The following is a 16,942-nucleotide window of genomic DNA, read 5'->3' as shown; positions in this document are numbered from 1 at the left end:
TCGCACCACCGCAACTTACCCCTGAGTTACTGGAAACCCAAACTATTGATGTTACAGATGAGTCGAACGACACTGAAAGTACGGTATATCTTTCGCCACCGAGCCCTAGACCTATCAGAAACAGACAGCCGCCCACAAGGTTTACCTATGACTTCATAGGTCAAACCAAACAACTGCAAGCACGAGATACATCACGCCAAGAAAAGATATGCAATGGACGACGACTGTTCGACAAGTGGAAAGAGCCTACTATGGCTAAGACAAGAAGAAAAGCTTGTCTGCGTCTCCTTCTGCAAGAACACAGTTCCATCTAATAACCCCCCCCCCCAATTGTATATACACTGTATTATTATTGATTGTAACTCAATGAAGATAACGAAGTATTATTTAAATAATACTGTTATAGAGAGAAAGAAACAAAAAATCTCTCTGAGTTATGTTCATTTCGTTATAATTGTTACTTTCAATGTGTCAAGATATTGAAGTTGTAATGTAATTAACTTCTGCATTAAGTTTTGTCTACCAAAATGACAGAGTCTTTTTTGAAGGAACCATTTAGAGATGTATTTAAATTACTGGTGTTCTGCTCCTTAGTTATAGAATACTTACCTTTTTGTTGTTCTAACTAAATGCTTGGAACACCAGAGTTTTGTTTAAAGGTTGGATGGTATGGAAGACATTTGCCACCATTTTGTTTTCATAAGTTGTAAAATTTCCATTGTGTAAATATGTAACATAGGTTATGTTAGTTGCATGCCGAGGACGACATTTTTCTCCAGGGGGAATAATGTCACGGGTGCGATGCGACCCCCCCCCCACGTTTATTTTTATGTTACGTAATCATTTGCTTTACTTGCATGGCTAGCGCCCTCTGCGGGCTGCTTTCCGGTTCAAGAGCATTCTGTTTTGGGCCGAAGACCTTAACTGACGTCTTTGCGTGTCTTCACCCAACAGGTAAAGATCTTGTTATATTTTGCATTTAAATGTTTTCCTAATTACTACTTAGATTAAATAGTATGTAATAAGCACTATCCTCAAGTCTCAATTTGTTTATAGAATGTTGTTGACTTTAGTGGATATCTGGTTGCTTTTGCAACATCACGCTAGCTATTTATTGATTTGCGGTGTTTAGATATATTTATTACCTCTAGAGCCTTTCCTAATAATCTTAGCAGTGTTACTGAATGTAACATTTTGGAGATCCTTTAGTTTATTTTATCATTGCTTCTGGGATTGGAAATAACCTGTTTATATTGCATTTCACCGTTAATTTGCCTTAAATCCAAGATGGCGGTCGCGTCCTTAATTTTGGCGCGAACCGCGAGTATTGTTTTATCGTTTCATTGTTTATTCTTTTAAAGTTTAGTTTATGTAATTATTATTGTATATTTTGTATGAGCATTCTGTTTTGGGCCGAAGACCTTAACTGACGTCTTTGCGTGTCTTCACCCAACAGATTCACCGTTTACAGATCTCAATAAAACTAAGGAGCTACTATATGATCAGACTTGCCGTTTCATGCCCGTACTTATTCCAAGGGTCACACTGATAAAATTTTTATATTTATTGTATTGTGTTTGAGGATAACCATAGTTTTTTTATGATGTAAGACCAATACTATAAACTACTGTGATTGTTTTTAATAATTGGCTATTTTCCATTCTAATCTAATCTAATTTAATTTACTTAACTTGTATCCACAGATATCAATATAATTCCAACTGGAACGTTCGACGATGAGTCCGACAGTATTATGTCTTTCACCTTACCAATGCCAAGCAGGTCCATCCAGGTTACAGCTTGGCCGTCATTAAACGGCATTGAGCGACTGACGGCCTCTGACGGTCAAGGTTTCCCTTTGACTGCCTTCTACCCCGCACCAGAGTTTACTGAGGTCTACTTTGCTTCTTCCGGTAAATTATGAAAATTATCAGCACATTCCCTTAAATCCTTTGCTTCTCTTTTTGATATTAATGAATGTTTTTGTTCGTACTTGTTTATGCCCGTTTAGATCGTAAGCTTAGGCCATCTCCTCTCTAATATTAAATAATTAAAAATAGACACCCAAGTTTTTTTTAACAAAAAAGACCCCCCCCCCAAAAAAAAAAAAAAGTTTAAAAAAGACCTAAAATATGGAACAGTTGGTGTGATTGTAAATTAAAATTCTGCTTTTCTGCTTGTCGTAAATGCTCCATGAAATTTCGTTATTCATTTTCACCAAAATATCAATAAAAACAACCAGACACTTTTAAGCGACAACAAAGGGTTCAAACAATTTTAAACATGGACGGGTCTTAAGCAACAAGTGAAAAGCGATAATTTGTTGAACGATATTTCGAAAAAATATAGATTTGGTTTAACATTGACCATTCTGAGTGACGTCTTACATCACAAACAACAGCCACATAGTAAACAAAAATGTATCCCTCATTTCATTCCCATTAGGTGCCGCATTAGTGGCACGATTCAGCGCTGGGGTCAACTTCAACGAAGTCACCGGTTGCGCTGATGTTTTTGCTGATACAAGTAAATTTGGCGCCAATGCTTTCTGCAGATGGGTTGGATCAACTACACTCTATATCATCCTCGGCACTGGAAGCGATCTCGCTGCCGTCGGTAAGTGGGACGTCAACAACTTATATTTAGAGGCACTTGAGAATGTTGGTAAATGCTTTTTTTATTTTTTATTTTTTTTTACAGATATAACTTTACAAAAACGTGTTTACAGTAAATTCATTAGCATCGAAACAAATGTGGCATAGCCAATCCTCTAAATTAATTTATTGTGCATGTTCCAGGAAAATATTACTGACGTAGCGGAAATATTAATATGTGGAAACACTACATGACGAAACTGGATGAAATGGACTTTAAAAATAAAAACCACAAACATTTTTGTATTCGTATACTTGTACATGTGCAATACTGCACTATAATAACATGCCACACTGCGTTTGAATGAGGCAAAACAGATGTATTGCTATGAATTGAACCCATGATCATTGTATTAAAGAGTTTGCTTGTGTATACAGCACATCTTAAAATAACGATATAATCTTTAGTAACTCCAAAACATATTGACCCAAAAAACGTCCTTCCAATAAATGTTCTGTCCCGCATACGGCGATCTGTGTACAAACCTCTTCTGATAGCGCCCTCTTTTGAATGATCCTGCTTCGGCGGCCCATGTTTATTTCAGTTCACATCATCTCTGGCAGAATCTTCTGCAGATTTAACTTGGACACCGGAGTCACAAATAATCTCCTGTTTCCAATTCTGATTTAAGGAGAAACAGTGCATGTTTCTGAGCCCATGCTCTCATAGACTTATCCACACTATTCTTTGCATTATACACAGGTGATGAGTTGGCATTGAAAGCCGACTCCGTCAAAGCGTTCCGAGAGACTTACTCGTTGTCAGCGAGTGGCAGTCAATCCATAGGCGGGCCATCCACTCCAATCGTCCCCAACGTGGTGCTCCTAGGTACGCCGAGGATTACAAGCTGTGGTACGGTCAAACTCAGTGGTCGGCAGTCCCAAGGCGGTGCTGGACGGGATATGGTTTACACATGGAGCGTTTCTAGCACTGCTGGGGGAGACACATCTTCCTTGGAAACCGTTCTTGCAGGTATTGCATTCAGCTAGGAAAATATACTATTAAATATATAAATTAATTTAACTTAATTTAAAGTACGCAGCAACTCAGGTTGAATACATGACAAAGTTATTTAATTGGATCATAATTCCTTCATTTTACATGTGTAAATTTTTGGGTTGTGTAATATTGTGTTGTTTTTGTAATTGTTGTGTTTGTGTAGGTGCCCTTGGCCTTTGCATAGATCTGCATAAATAAGTTTTGCTGTTATTGTTATTAAAGATGGTATGTCAGATTTTGGCCCCAACATTAAAAAATAGATTTTTTTGAGTGAATGGTATTTCACAGAGTATCACCCGCTCTAACGAAAAAAAGTTTAACTTTTACTTTTAAAGGTCAGGAACCATGACAAAAATTTAAAACGTTTCTTATAAAACACATAAGAATTGGTCACGTGATATATTGTCAGGATCCCGACAAAAACTAATTTTGAGCACTTTATTTCACTGCTACTAAAAATTGGCGGACTTTTTCGAGCAATGGCTCAAATGAAAGCTTGTAACTTTCTCGACCCCCATCAAAATACCTATTGAATTTTAAATCAAAATTTTGGGGTCAAATCGGCCAAAAATCTGACATAGCATCTTTAATATTATTGTAATATTAAATGATTAACTTCTTAATTATTTTTGACTGAATCTTTAGATTAATGTGTATTTTCCTGCAAATTTCCTCGTTGTAAAACATTATCAAGACAAAATTGTTTTTGTTATTTTTTATTATTATTGATTAAGACACTTTGCTTTTCTTCTTAAAACTTTAAAGATGAATCTAAGGTGAATCTCGTGGTACCAGGAGAACTCCTTGATGCTGATACAATCTACACGTTCGGTTTGACGGCAGAGAACTTCCTCGGTGAATCTGACACAGCCTACTTCAACGTGTCTCGGTCTTCACAAGCCGTACCTGAGGTTGCTATCTTGGCTAAGGGTGTCGACCCGACACAAGTCTATGTTTCAGACAGGTAAAGGCCTACCGGTAGATGTTCGGCCCTGTAAATTTGGAATGTAAATTTCTTTTAAAAAGGGCAAAATGATTCCCGTGTGTTGTGAGATTCACCCTCTTGTGGAGACGATAGCAGAAAAAACCTCATAGTTCTAGGAGGAGGGCCTAAACTGCCTGTCATAGATGGTGTTTTCTGCAAAAAAGATCGTGGAAGTCTAGCACTTTTTCAAACTTTTTGGGACCACTTTTATCCCCCATACATTGCTTTAACGCGTGAAGGAAACGCACTCACACAACAAATTTTAATGTTCAGGCTAGAGTTGCACTTGCAGCCTGTGGTAATTTTATGCTACTGCAAGCACACAGATAAAAAAGTCTTGTCTGTACCACATAATAAAATACCTTAAATCCTAACGTTACTTTGTTTTCTGTTTTACCACTCAAACAGTCGTTCTGTGTTTATCTTCAGATATTTGGGTTTCCAAAACGTGTCAATGATTTCAAATTTTCAGTACCAATAACCAAATCATGAGACTTGTTGCAATTTCGGTTCATGCAAAACTATCGCAACTCGCATAATTGCAAAGCTCTCAAGATCATGTGTTTATGAGCTCTACTTTTAAACTTACCAGATTTTACTTGAACTTATCGACGCCATCACAAATCACATGAGGAGATAAGGTTCTAGAATATTTGGGCAGACAGACTTAGATAAGCTTAAATAAAGCCCCCCATGTTCTTGAGAAATTTGTCTACTTAGCCCTCATTGAGAGTAATCTTGTCATTTTTTGTCTGTAGTTTTGACTTGACAGCTGAAATAACATTTTATTCTGACTGTGTACCCCCCGGCGAGACGGTCTTCTCATGGTCTGTGGACAATGACAACATTCCATTGAATCTAAAAACAATCAACCGTCGAAGTCTTCATGTGGATTCCAACTCGCTACCAGGTACAGATATTATTGTCAAGATACTAAAATCTGATGCATTTTGGTTATTTTACTCAAAATAATTGTAAGCTTACAAACTTACTTGGTAACAAGCAATGGAGACGTATTGATAGTATAGAACATTGTGCAAAACGGCTTACTCTGAAGTAAGGTAGTTTTTGAGAAAGAGGTAATTTCTCACTCAAATAATAAAAGACTTCAGTCCTGAAGCCCTGTTTTAGGTTGTGCAACGAGGGTGCTTTTCTTTAATTATTCTCTTGCAACTTCAATGACAAAATGAGTCAAAACTTTCACAGGTTTGTTATTTTATGTGTATGCTGCGATTCACCAAGTGAGAACACTGGTCTTTGACAATTACCAAACATGTTCAGTACCTAAAACATATGGTATTCTTGGTTGTGGCTGCTGTATGCGCCGTAGCACCTTGTAAACCCTTATAAGGTGCTAAATAATTAGGTCTCAAAATTCATCACTGAAACTTTTCTGAAAGTTTGTATTATACTCAGCGCCTTGAGTACCTTGTTTGGTAGATACGTGCGCTATATAAGACTTCGATATTATATTATTGTAACAGTTCATCCCCATGTGCAAGTTAGTAGTCATGTTGATATTCCATATTTATTATACATCTACTTACCACAGGGGATTCTACCATCACTTTCACGGTCACCATTTACAAGTCCAGCGAGCCGGATAACAGCGTTTCACAGTCGTTCACAGTTCAGACGATATACTCTGACCTAGTGGCAATCATCTACGGGGGCTCGGAGCTGACAGTTGGCCGGGATAGTGGACTCTTTGTACTGGACGGATCGGGATCGTTCGATCTCGATGAAGTGGCTGTTGATATGAGTTATGAATGGCAGTGCTCTCAGGTACAAAAAACTGACTCGAAATATTATTCAACCATTAAGCTTTGAAGGAAAAAGTTCCATTTTCTGCTACCACTTTTTCATTCGCTGTGAAATAGGCTATAATTGTATGCCATTTACCTAAATGAAATATTCCGTTTTGTTAAAATGTGTGAAATAGTGGTAGCACCAGGATACAGAAAGTTTGCCCCCATGAGAATGAATTTAAAATTAAAAAAAAAGGCTTAAAAAGTTGGAGTCATTGGTTGGATTTTGTCATCGTAAAGCTGATTTATAGACAAATATCAAGAAAGATGTCTCATGAGAAGGGTTTAGCTGAATACAGCACAAAGTATACACACCCTTGCTTTCTTTACAAATGAGTCACATTTTCTTTAATACTCTTTCGTTTACCAACAATCGAATGCAGGTAACTGATAACACTGCCTGCTGGTCCTTCAAATCCGGCGAGGGCGGTACTCAGTTTCCGACGTCAGCTGCAGCGGCGATGAGTCTTCTCTCGTTTGATGCAAGCTCCATGGAAGCAGACAAGATCTATGAGTTCACGCTGGTGGTGTCAAAGCAAACCCGGACTGCTAGTACATCAGTCCTGGTCACTGCACTGAACGGCGACCCACCAAAGGTTGGTTTCATGTTCCCAATAGACTTTATGCACATGATGTCAGATGAGTGGGGCGCCCTCACCTAGAGGTCAAAAAGCGGACATTCATTCGGCAAACCTGTGTGTCACACAAATAAATCTGTGCTTTTTGATTGTTTCGTCATCATTTTACCTCTAAAGATGGCGGCTGGATGACGAGCCAGCACTACTCCCAAAACAGTTTTATTCATGGATGTTCTTGCAAGTTTACTGCTTAGCTTTTTTTAATGTCTACAATGTTGGGGATTTTAAAAGACATTGTTTACTGCAATCGCTATTTCATATTGAGAAGCATAAAATTTACTTGTACTTTTCTAGGTGGACATCGCCTCCATCACGGGACGAGTGAAGGCCGACAAATCTCTGTCTTTGTCTGCGTCTATCTACCATGACCTGCCCCTCTCCAGCTACGTATGGGAGACCGTCGGAGACGACTTAGGTAAAAGTTAATGCAGAGTTTCACTCCTGGGACCAATTTCATAGAGCTGCTTAAACAGAAAACATTGCTTAAAAATACTCTGCTTAGCAGAAATAAGCAGGATACCAGTCTAAAATTGTACATGTGACATGGTGGTATGGCTGGTAACCCTTTTCTGGTAAAAGAAAAATAACAGGCATATTAATCTGGTGGGATTCAAACCCACGATCTTCGCAATTCTAGAGCAGTGTCTTACCAACTAGACCGCCCGGTAGCTATATCTTGGCTCATTTAGTTGTATTTGGCAGGGAAAGGGTTTATGGAACTTTTTGCATCTTCTTTTTGCTTCTTCTTCTTTGTATTTCATAGAGCTGCTTAAGCAAAAAATGTTGCTTAAAAATCGGTAGTATGACTGGTAACCCTTTTCTGGTAACAAAAAATAACAGGAATATTAATCTGGTGGGATTCGAACCCACGATCTTTGCAATTCTAGAGCAGTGTCTTACCAACTAGACCACCGAGATTGCCCGGTAACTATAACTTGGCTCATTAAGTTGTATTTGGCAGGGAAATAGTTTATGGAATTGTTGCTTCTTCTTCTTCGTGTCTAGGTTATTCCTACCTTGATTTGACTGACGGCAGCAATCTGAACAGTGAGATAGGCTTGTACTCACTGGGTACCACCAATGGTTCATTCACTGTACTCAGTATCAAGAGCGGTAAGTCTTCCAATTTGGATTCAAACTTTAAACTATTTAGTTAATTGTTTTATTGAATTAATTGGCTTTTTGCTAAAAATCACATTGATGCAGCCAAAAACAGGCTGAATTTAATGAGACTTAAAATATTAAAACACACATAAAATTGCATTATTAAAACTCAGTAAATCTGACACAAAAAAAGACGGAAATGCACACTAGAAAAGAAAAACAGTCGGTTAGAGTAGATAATGAATAATTAAGATTTGATTGATTAAATTTGGCAAAAACTGTAAACAGACCAAGGAATAATTATATACACCTCGGAAATATTGATAAAATACAAAACACAAAATGGTGGACTACTGAGGGAAAAAAACTAATCCAGCAATATTTTTTATTTGTGTAACTTTACAAATGTAATGGTCAGCTGAGAATGTGTTTATTTGCCTAATTTTTTGTTCATAAAATAGCAGACCGTTTTCTGTCATGAAATTACACAACTTTTCGAGGGGATCATTGTATGCTCCTTTTAAACGATCTTTCAGCCATGTTAATTTTAAAAAAATGTATTTTAAAAACCCAAAGCGCCCAATCTGAAGGCAGTGTGCTGCATTAAAGGAACATAGTTTGCACTCATGCAAAGTGTGGTGCCACAATTTTTTATTTGTTCCTGATGACAAGCAGAGTATACTGCAGTAAACTGTTTCGAAACATCACGACCAAACTGGCTCTTTTCAGAGCCAACACTCCCACTATAGAGATTTACACATGGTCGTACCCTCAAGTATACTATTCATTTGTAATTTCTTCCTAATTTTGATTGATATTCCTGCCTGTATTCTCTTTAGGTAAGCTTACTGCTGGTTCTACCTACGTCTTCCAATTGACGGCCATCACTGAGGATATGCAGTATGGTATAGCTAAGGTTCAGTTTACTGTACTTGGTGAAGTGACGTCATGTGTATTCAGCCTGGATGGAATTGACTCATACAATGAACTTGATTCGGTAAGACCATGCACAAGATTTCGTGGGATAAAAGCTAAGAACACGTTACCCGCCATGTGTTGTGTAACGCTTGTAAAAGTACCCATACCAGTGCACTTATCGAAAAGAGAAGGGGTTCGCCCCGGTGTTCGTGGCTGTGGCTGCTGTATGCACCGTAGCACCTTGTAAACCCTTATAAGGTGCTACATAATTGGGTCTCAGAATTCATCACTGCAATAACCTATCTTTCTGAAAGTTTGTATATACTCAGCGCCTTGAGTACCTTGTTTGGTAGATACGTGTGCTACATAAGCCTTTGTTATTATTATTATTATAAATTTGAAATGCTCGTAAACCACTTGTGGCACACTGAATTACGCTCAGCAAACAAATTCTAGCATTCTAACCTTCAAGCAACTTGCCAAATTTTCTTGATGTAAAGTCACATTCTTTACTTTAAATTGACAACTAAAATTGATAATTAATGAAGCTTAAACTTCTACAAGTAAATCATATTACATACATCTTTCACAGTGAGTATGAAATCATGTCATGGCCAATCACTTCATCTTCAAAGGGTATCAAACCCTTTATAGCAGGTCTCCATGGTCATTGTGATGCCCTCATTTTCCAATAGATAGAAACCTCATGACATTGGGGACAAAAATATAAGTCTCAATTCTCATGCTTAAATTATTGGATCAATCATGAAAAAAATGTGACTAAATGCCAGAAGCAAAAAAAAAAACTCATTGAGCAATGAGTATTTTCCTTTCTGAATCCCATAGATTGCCTACACTATTGAGAACTGTGTTGGAGACGAGTCAGCCTATCCTCTGAGTTACAGAGTGTTTCTCTTGGATGAAAGTAAACTGCAGACCATTACAGAGAAGACAAACGACCCATCAATCACTGGAGTCGGAAAGCCTGTATTGGGAGACGGTGCATCTAATACTTTTGTTGCAGAGGTGTGTAGTCATTCATTTTTGATATCAACTTTCATCCTTATACTGTGGCTGTGCCGAGATGTAGAACAAAGAGCTACTCCAGTAGCTTTTTCCCTCGTACTGCATCTCTTTGGAACTCCTTGCCTGGTGCATGTTTCCCTTCATCCTATGATCTGCCATCTTTTAATAGAGGAATATCAATTCCTACCTTCAGCTCCACTGAGTTTCTGCATTTCTATGTTTTCTTCCTTGTAGCCCTTAACCTAAAATGGCTTTTAGCCTTGTTTTGGGCACTTGCATAAACAAAAAAACTATTAAATTCAGCTTTTAAGGATTGACTCTTGTAATATTATATCAGTGAAAAGAACAAACTTGATTTTTTTTTCATCCCTGGCAGAAGTTTATCAAAAGCACACTCTAAATACTCATTGCGGAATCTTTGAATGTTCGTACCTAATTAATGTGCATTATTGTACTTTTTTTTGTACCCGTAAAATGAGGTAAATGTAAAATATAAATGTTTCTTGTCATTTTAAACCGAAGGTGTGTGATACATTTAAGAGCTGTGCCTATTTCTTCCACACGGTAAACGTTACGGCTAACCTGCAGTGCACTGCTGAGGCAGTAGCCAGTCTAACGGAGAATCTTGTCAGTAATGAGAAATTCAAACGTAAGTTACTTATAGTTATTGAAACCCACAAATATAATAATAATAACAATAATAACAAGTTCTTATATAGCGCATTTCACAATAAACCGTATCAATGCGCTTTACATTAGTCCCCTGGTCATTGGGCCAATAAACATCCCTTTAATCTTTCTCAGCTCCCATTTAGGGAGTATACAGCCCCGAGCTGCCGTGGCGCTCCGAAAGCTTTTCATTTACAATATCAACCTCTACCCTCGCAGGTACCCATTTATACCCCTGGGTGAAGAGAAGCAATTATAGTAAAGTATCTTGCTCAAGGACACAAGTGTCACGACCGGGATTCGAACCCACACTCCGGTGAATTAGCACCAGAACTTGAATTCGATGCTCTTAACCACTCGGCCGCGACACTCGTGGAAATATTGCCAATATTGTTTAGATGGAGTATAACAATAACAATGAAATGTCTTATATATACCGTCCTTAAGCCCAAAGGGTCCCAAGGCGCTGTACAGAGGTTAAAAGTTAAAGTGAGTGAAGTAAAATCGAACAATAGACCTTATGCATTAATGTCATCCAGCCGCCATCTTTGAGGTCAAACGGTTACGAAACAATCGAAACGCACATTGATTGGCCAATGAACAACCTCCTTTTGACCTCAAGGTGAGGGCGCCGTACTGAAATGACGTCATGTGCATAAGGTCTATTTAAGATAAACAGATTAAGAATGCTTAAGAAAGTTGCAAACGTCAAGTAACAAAAATTAAAAGTTTAAGCAAGTTAAGAAAAATACCTGCAAACAATGGAACAATTGGAGACTTTGTTTCAGACAATGAGGTCTTTGTTACGTTTTGTTGATGTTAATTCACATACATGCCAAAGTATTGTTTCTTACCCTTTAATGAATATTTGCCACATGTTTTTATTTTTACCATCAGAAAACTATGGCGGAGCATTGATCAACTACAACACTATTCAACAAAAGGTAGAGCTTTATTTTGATAGTATACACACTTGTATACAATTGTTTTCATACAACATTCTTATATCATTAAGAATATCGCACAGCTTGCATCCCACCCACAAAATAGTTTGATACATTGAAAGATTTGAAGGCAGTGGACACTATTAGTAATTACTCCAAATAATTGTTAGCATAAAAACTTACTTGGTAACAAGCAATGGAGAACTGTTGATAGTACAGCATTGTGAGAAACAGCTCCCTCTGAAGTAACGTAGTTTTCGAGAAAGAAGTCATTTTCCACGAATTTGCATTCGAGACCTCAGAATTAGATTTTGAGGTCCCGAAATCAAGCATCTGAAAGCACACAACTTCGTATGACAAGTGTGTTTTTTTCTTCCATTATCTCAACTTTAAGGAGCAATTGAGTTAAAATTTTCACAGGTTTGTTATTTTTTGTATATGTTGACATATACACTAAGTGAGAATACTGGTCTTCGACAATTACCAATAGCGTCCAGTGCCTTTACGGTCATTTGTATTTACCTACTATACCTGGGGATCTGACGATGGTGGGGAAATTGTACAAAGCTGTTATTAAAAAAATAACATCTTCCAACTTCTTATTAAACTCTCTTCGTTACAGTGCCCCGGTACCAGCGCAAGACGTCGCAAGAGGGCTGTCTCGGACACCAGCTCAGACGAAGCACTGGAACAATTAGCATTGGTAACCAGTGTGATAGACAACTCCGTGCTCGACATAGACAGTGCCCAGTTCCTGATCGACCAGTGCAGTTATATTAACACAGATGAATTGACTGTGGCCGACCAAAGTAAGTACAGGTCAAGACTTATTCTCTGAGGAATCAAAAACAATCAAAACAGTGAACATTAAAGGCAGTGGACACTGTTAGTAATTGTCAAAGACTAGCCTTCACAGTTGGTTTATCTCATCATATGCATAAATAACAAACCTGTGAAAATTTGAGCTCAATCGGTCATCGCACTTGCGAGATAACAATGAAACAGAAAAACACCCTTGTCACACGAAGTTGTGTGCGTTTAGATGCTTGGTTTCAAGACCTCAAATTCTAAACTTGAGGTCTCGAAATCAAACTCGTGGTAAATTACTTCTTTCTCAAAAACTACGTCACTTCAGAGGGTGCTGTTTCTCACAAAGTTTTATACCATCAAACTCTCCCCATTACTCGTACTCAAGAAAGGTTTTATGATGATAATTATTTTGAGTAATTACCAATAAAATTGGCTCATTGGCATCAGCTTGATGGTGCAGTGTTTGTTGAACCAGGTCACACCACATTGTCTGATTACCAATTGGGCAAAACTATTTAGTAATAAACTTTATTTCAAAGTAACTAAACCACCTCAGCAAGTAATATTTAAAGGGAAGCTTTCCATCATCATCACCTATATTGTGTACAAAAAGTACCCAAACCCTTTAACTACATTAAAGCCATTGGACATGGTAAACAGTACAATCCGAGGCCCACACTTCGTGTGTCACAACTTAAATATAAAATAACAAATCTGTGAAAATTTAGGCTCAATCGGTCATCGGAGTTGGGAGATAATAATGGGAAAACCCACCCTTGTTTCCGCACGTTTCACCGTGTCATGACATGAGTTTAAAATAAATCCGTAATTCTCGATATCGAGAATTGATATTGTTTTAATGTTTTCTCAAAAAGTAAAGCATTTCATTGAATAATATTTCATGAGAAGTCTTTCACCAATACCTTCTGTAAACCCTAAAGTTATTTGTAAACCTATGAGCTTTTAATTTTTGTTTTGTTCCGAAAGTGTCCAATTGCTTTGAACAGTTTGGTAAAACTCTGTTGTTATAAACTCATTGAAAACTTTGGATTTCCCCAATTATTTTCCAAATCTTCAACAAATTTTGTTCTTCTTTCAGGTACGTTGATTGATATACTTGTTACCCTCTTGGCTGTTTTTGAGTCGGCTGGCGAGTCTGTTCCTGAGGACAGTGCAGCTATTATTGTGAACAAGGCTATCGAGATTCGACGTGGACTGAACGCCACTCACAACGCTGCTACACTAACCTCTATAGAGTAAGCAAAGTATCTTATAATAAAGCACATGATAAATATAGTGGTAATTGGCAAAGACTAGTGTTTTCACTTTGTGTAAACCTCCACAAAACTTACGCTTTGACTGTTTTTAAACATTTTTGTCCGTTGTGATCAAAACTAGTTATACTCATTTTTAAAACAATCAATATTTTTGACCTTACAAATAGGCCTAAGCGACTAGTAAAATTTACTCTGTTAGTCACGCTCCAAATAATTAATGGTAAACCATAAGCTGCCGTGTGGCCAGGGATTACACCCAAGTTTAAAACACAACATGGGAACCCTCAGCTAGGGGATCAGCCACTTTTTAACACTAAGTATCAAGTATTAAGTCAGTTTTCTTTGTGGTTTATCGCTTAATTTTCTTCAATGTCACATTTTCTCCTTACAGAGATCTTATTAATAGTCTAAGCCAAGCCCAGGTGAGTGATCTTGCCCTCGGTGCAGCAGCCTTAGAGACGATCTCCTCGGCTCTGACGAGCTCCGTGCAGAGAGCCATCCCCTCCGGTGCTTTCTCCTCCAAGTCTAGCGGTGGCAACACCATTGACTTCGGAACTGCACTTGGCGATATGTAAGTACAACTTATCTAAGTTTCATAATAATAATAACAATATTCTTTTTTTTTTGGGGGGGGGGGGAGGTTTTGGGTTTCCCCCCATCTACACCGATGTGTGTCAGCACTGTATACTCAGTTCCTTCCCGAGTTCTGTGAAAAAATCTATGGGCATTTTACTCAAGTGGGATTCGAACCCACGACCTTTGCAATTCTAGGGCAGTGTCTTACCAACTATATTGATCATACAAAATTTATTGTACCTCTGTGTTTCCTAGATACAACGCTGCCTGGGCATGCAGCAGCAGTGCCGTTTAGATTCTTTGTGAACAGAACCATTCAGATAGCAGTTGTGCCCATGAATGGTTCCCAATATCAATTGCTTTTTGAAACATTAATTTTACCAAAATTGTGCACCCTCTTCGGGGAATCAGCTTTATTGATCATACATTAATTGTACCTCTTCATTTCTGGTTATAGATACAACGCTGCCTGGGCGTGCAGCAGCGGTACCTGCTCCGGTGTGACGGTGAACTTTGAGCACTGGGCGACCGGTGAGGACGACTTCTCCGTCTCTGCTGAGGACAGGGCAAATGTAGCTGCCGATATCACTGATATTAAACTACTGGATCCTTCATCGGGTAAAAATAACATACATGATATGATTGCACATGTTTATTTTAATTATATATAATTTGTACGCCTTTATATATTTTGTAAACTTTTTATGGTTTTCTAAAATATTTATTTTATTGAATGTTTTCAGTGCTTTCTTATTTCCTTTCTTTTATATTATTTCTTACTTGATGATACCTGTTAGTGGCCGAGGTTGGTTATCAATAAATAAGGAACAACAAATTAATTAAAAGGGCCTTTAAAAACAGTGGTGGAGAAGAAAGTTTGTAGACAAAAAAGTTGTTTCTTTTAGGGAATCCTTTGGGCTCCAGCTTGTTCTCTTTCCTTCTTCTGTTCTGTCATGAAATGTTTCCTACTTTAGTCTGATTTCCGCTGTTTGCCTTTGATTAAATAGCCTGAAAAGACTATAGTAACCTCGTACTCATAAAAACATCATAAACACATCGCTCTCGCTGCATTTTTTTTGTGAAAAAAATGTGCGCCGTCGACAAACTTTTTTTGGCAAAAGAAGTTTTGTATACAATCTAACATCAAACCACGAACCAGTATACATGTAAATGTTTATAATGAAAAATATAAATTTACAAAGGACATAAATAAGGGGAAATGATGGTCCAAATTTTTTTTTTTTTTCTTTGTTACGTGTGGCCTTGTAAAAGTAAACTTACTGGTGAACCAAAATTTGTTTTTACCCCCAAAAAAGTTCAGGGTAATAGTTTACATGTGTTCACCTCACGCGGCAACAATTTTTTTTAGTATTTTTCATTTTTTCAAACGGCTTGAAATTCCACGGTGTTTTATTACTAATTGAAATATTCAAATGTTGGCAGCTATGCTATTAAAGCCTACACCATGTGTACATATGGGTCACCCCCTTGGACTTCCTACTTTTCTTAAGTCCAAGTATCATGCCTGTGTATCTTTTAATGTCTTTTTGCCAATATGCATTATTGGGGTTTTTTGATCTGCCTGAGAAATAAAATCAAAATAACAAAGGAAATATAAATATAAAATTAATATGTTGACATTTCTCATTTCAATTTTAATCTAGGTGATGAGTTGACCATCGCAAACCTCTCAGAGCTTATATCCATCACTCTCAGCGTGACACAGCCGCAGACCGGCAAGTCGTACGAGTGTCGATACTGGGACACCGTCACATCAACATGGGCGACAGACGGTATGGAGACGGTGATCGACAGCTCGGACGCTACGCAGGTCGAGTGTCTGACCGATCATTTGACTGCTTTCACGCTGATTGCCGTCGAAGGAACCACCGCCATGCCGACTGAGATGGACACTGTCTATGCAGAGGATGCAACAACCTTTGCAGGTTGGTACATTTGTTACTTCCTGGTTAGAATGGGAGACTTTTGAGATGCTGGCTGCAGCGGACATAATTAGTCCTATTTTTGCGGCTCTGAGCAAGCCAGCTATAGGCTCAGTATTTCACACGAAGGTCTAAGCAGGCACACTTACTGGCAAGAATTGTGGGAAAGGAGTGTCCAAAAGTCTCCCACTGTGTATCGTGAAGCCTGACGCATTTATTAGGCAATGTGACAGGGTATCTATCTCAAAATGACAGAGAAATGGTGTCAAAATTAAACAGATCACTTTCGAACCACTTTCTGGATCGGCCTGACCTATGGGTCAGCCCCACTCCGGATCGGCCTGACCTATGGGTCAGCCCCACTGGGATCTGGAACAGAGCATCATTTGGGCTAAATATAACTCGGCATGGAAGTGGTCATAACGAGGAATGTCCACCACACACTGATATGATTATGGCCGTTAACCCGGTTTGGTTGATAACTTTGTTTTAAACAAAATGGGTTCCGCACTCGACCCTCAAAAATCAATCAGATGGTTTGGAGGATTTTGAAGGAAAGAGGGTTAGCAAACTAACTGTTGGGTGCATGT

General features: G+C 38.2%; 1 protein-coding gene across 1 annotated transcript in view; it reads left to right on the top strand.

The window, feature by feature from the left end:
* The window catches only part of LOC139941783 (uncharacterized), a 48,682-nt gene that overhangs the window by 28,204 nt on the left and 3,536 nt on the right, over positions 1–16,942 (top strand). Inside the window, exons 10-27 of the mRNA XM_071938404.1 lie at positions 1,704–1,913; positions 2,446–2,616; positions 3,358–3,627; positions 4,420–4,618; positions 5,398–5,549; positions 6,192–6,424; positions 6,831–7,043; positions 7,380–7,500; positions 8,091–8,198; positions 9,029–9,186; positions 9,954–10,133; positions 10,656–10,782; positions 11,700–11,746; positions 12,369–12,555; positions 13,656–13,812; positions 14,225–14,404; positions 14,867–15,027; positions 16,074–16,355. Coding sequence (XP_071794505.1) covers positions 1,704–1,913; positions 2,446–2,616; positions 3,358–3,627; positions 4,420–4,618; positions 5,398–5,549; positions 6,192–6,424; positions 6,831–7,043; positions 7,380–7,500; positions 8,091–8,198; positions 9,029–9,186; positions 9,954–10,133; positions 10,656–10,782; positions 11,700–11,746; positions 12,369–12,555; positions 13,656–13,812; positions 14,225–14,404; positions 14,867–15,027; positions 16,074–16,355 — 3,156 coding nt within the window. The remainder of the gene's footprint in view (positions 1–1,703; positions 1,914–2,445; positions 2,617–3,357; positions 3,628–4,419; positions 4,619–5,397; positions 5,550–6,191; positions 6,425–6,830; positions 7,044–7,379; positions 7,501–8,090; positions 8,199–9,028; positions 9,187–9,953; positions 10,134–10,655; positions 10,783–11,699; positions 11,747–12,368; positions 12,556–13,655; positions 13,813–14,224; positions 14,405–14,866; positions 15,028–16,073; positions 16,356–16,942) is intronic.

The sequence above is a fragment of the Asterias amurensis genome, chromosome 9 (genome assembly GCF_032118995.1).
Source record: "Asterias amurensis chromosome 9, ASM3211899v1".
NCBI classification, from domain to species: Eukaryota; Metazoa; Echinodermata; class Asteroidea; order Forcipulatida; family Asteriidae; genus Asterias; species Asterias amurensis.
This window is presented reverse-complemented; position numbering and strand designations above follow the sequence as displayed.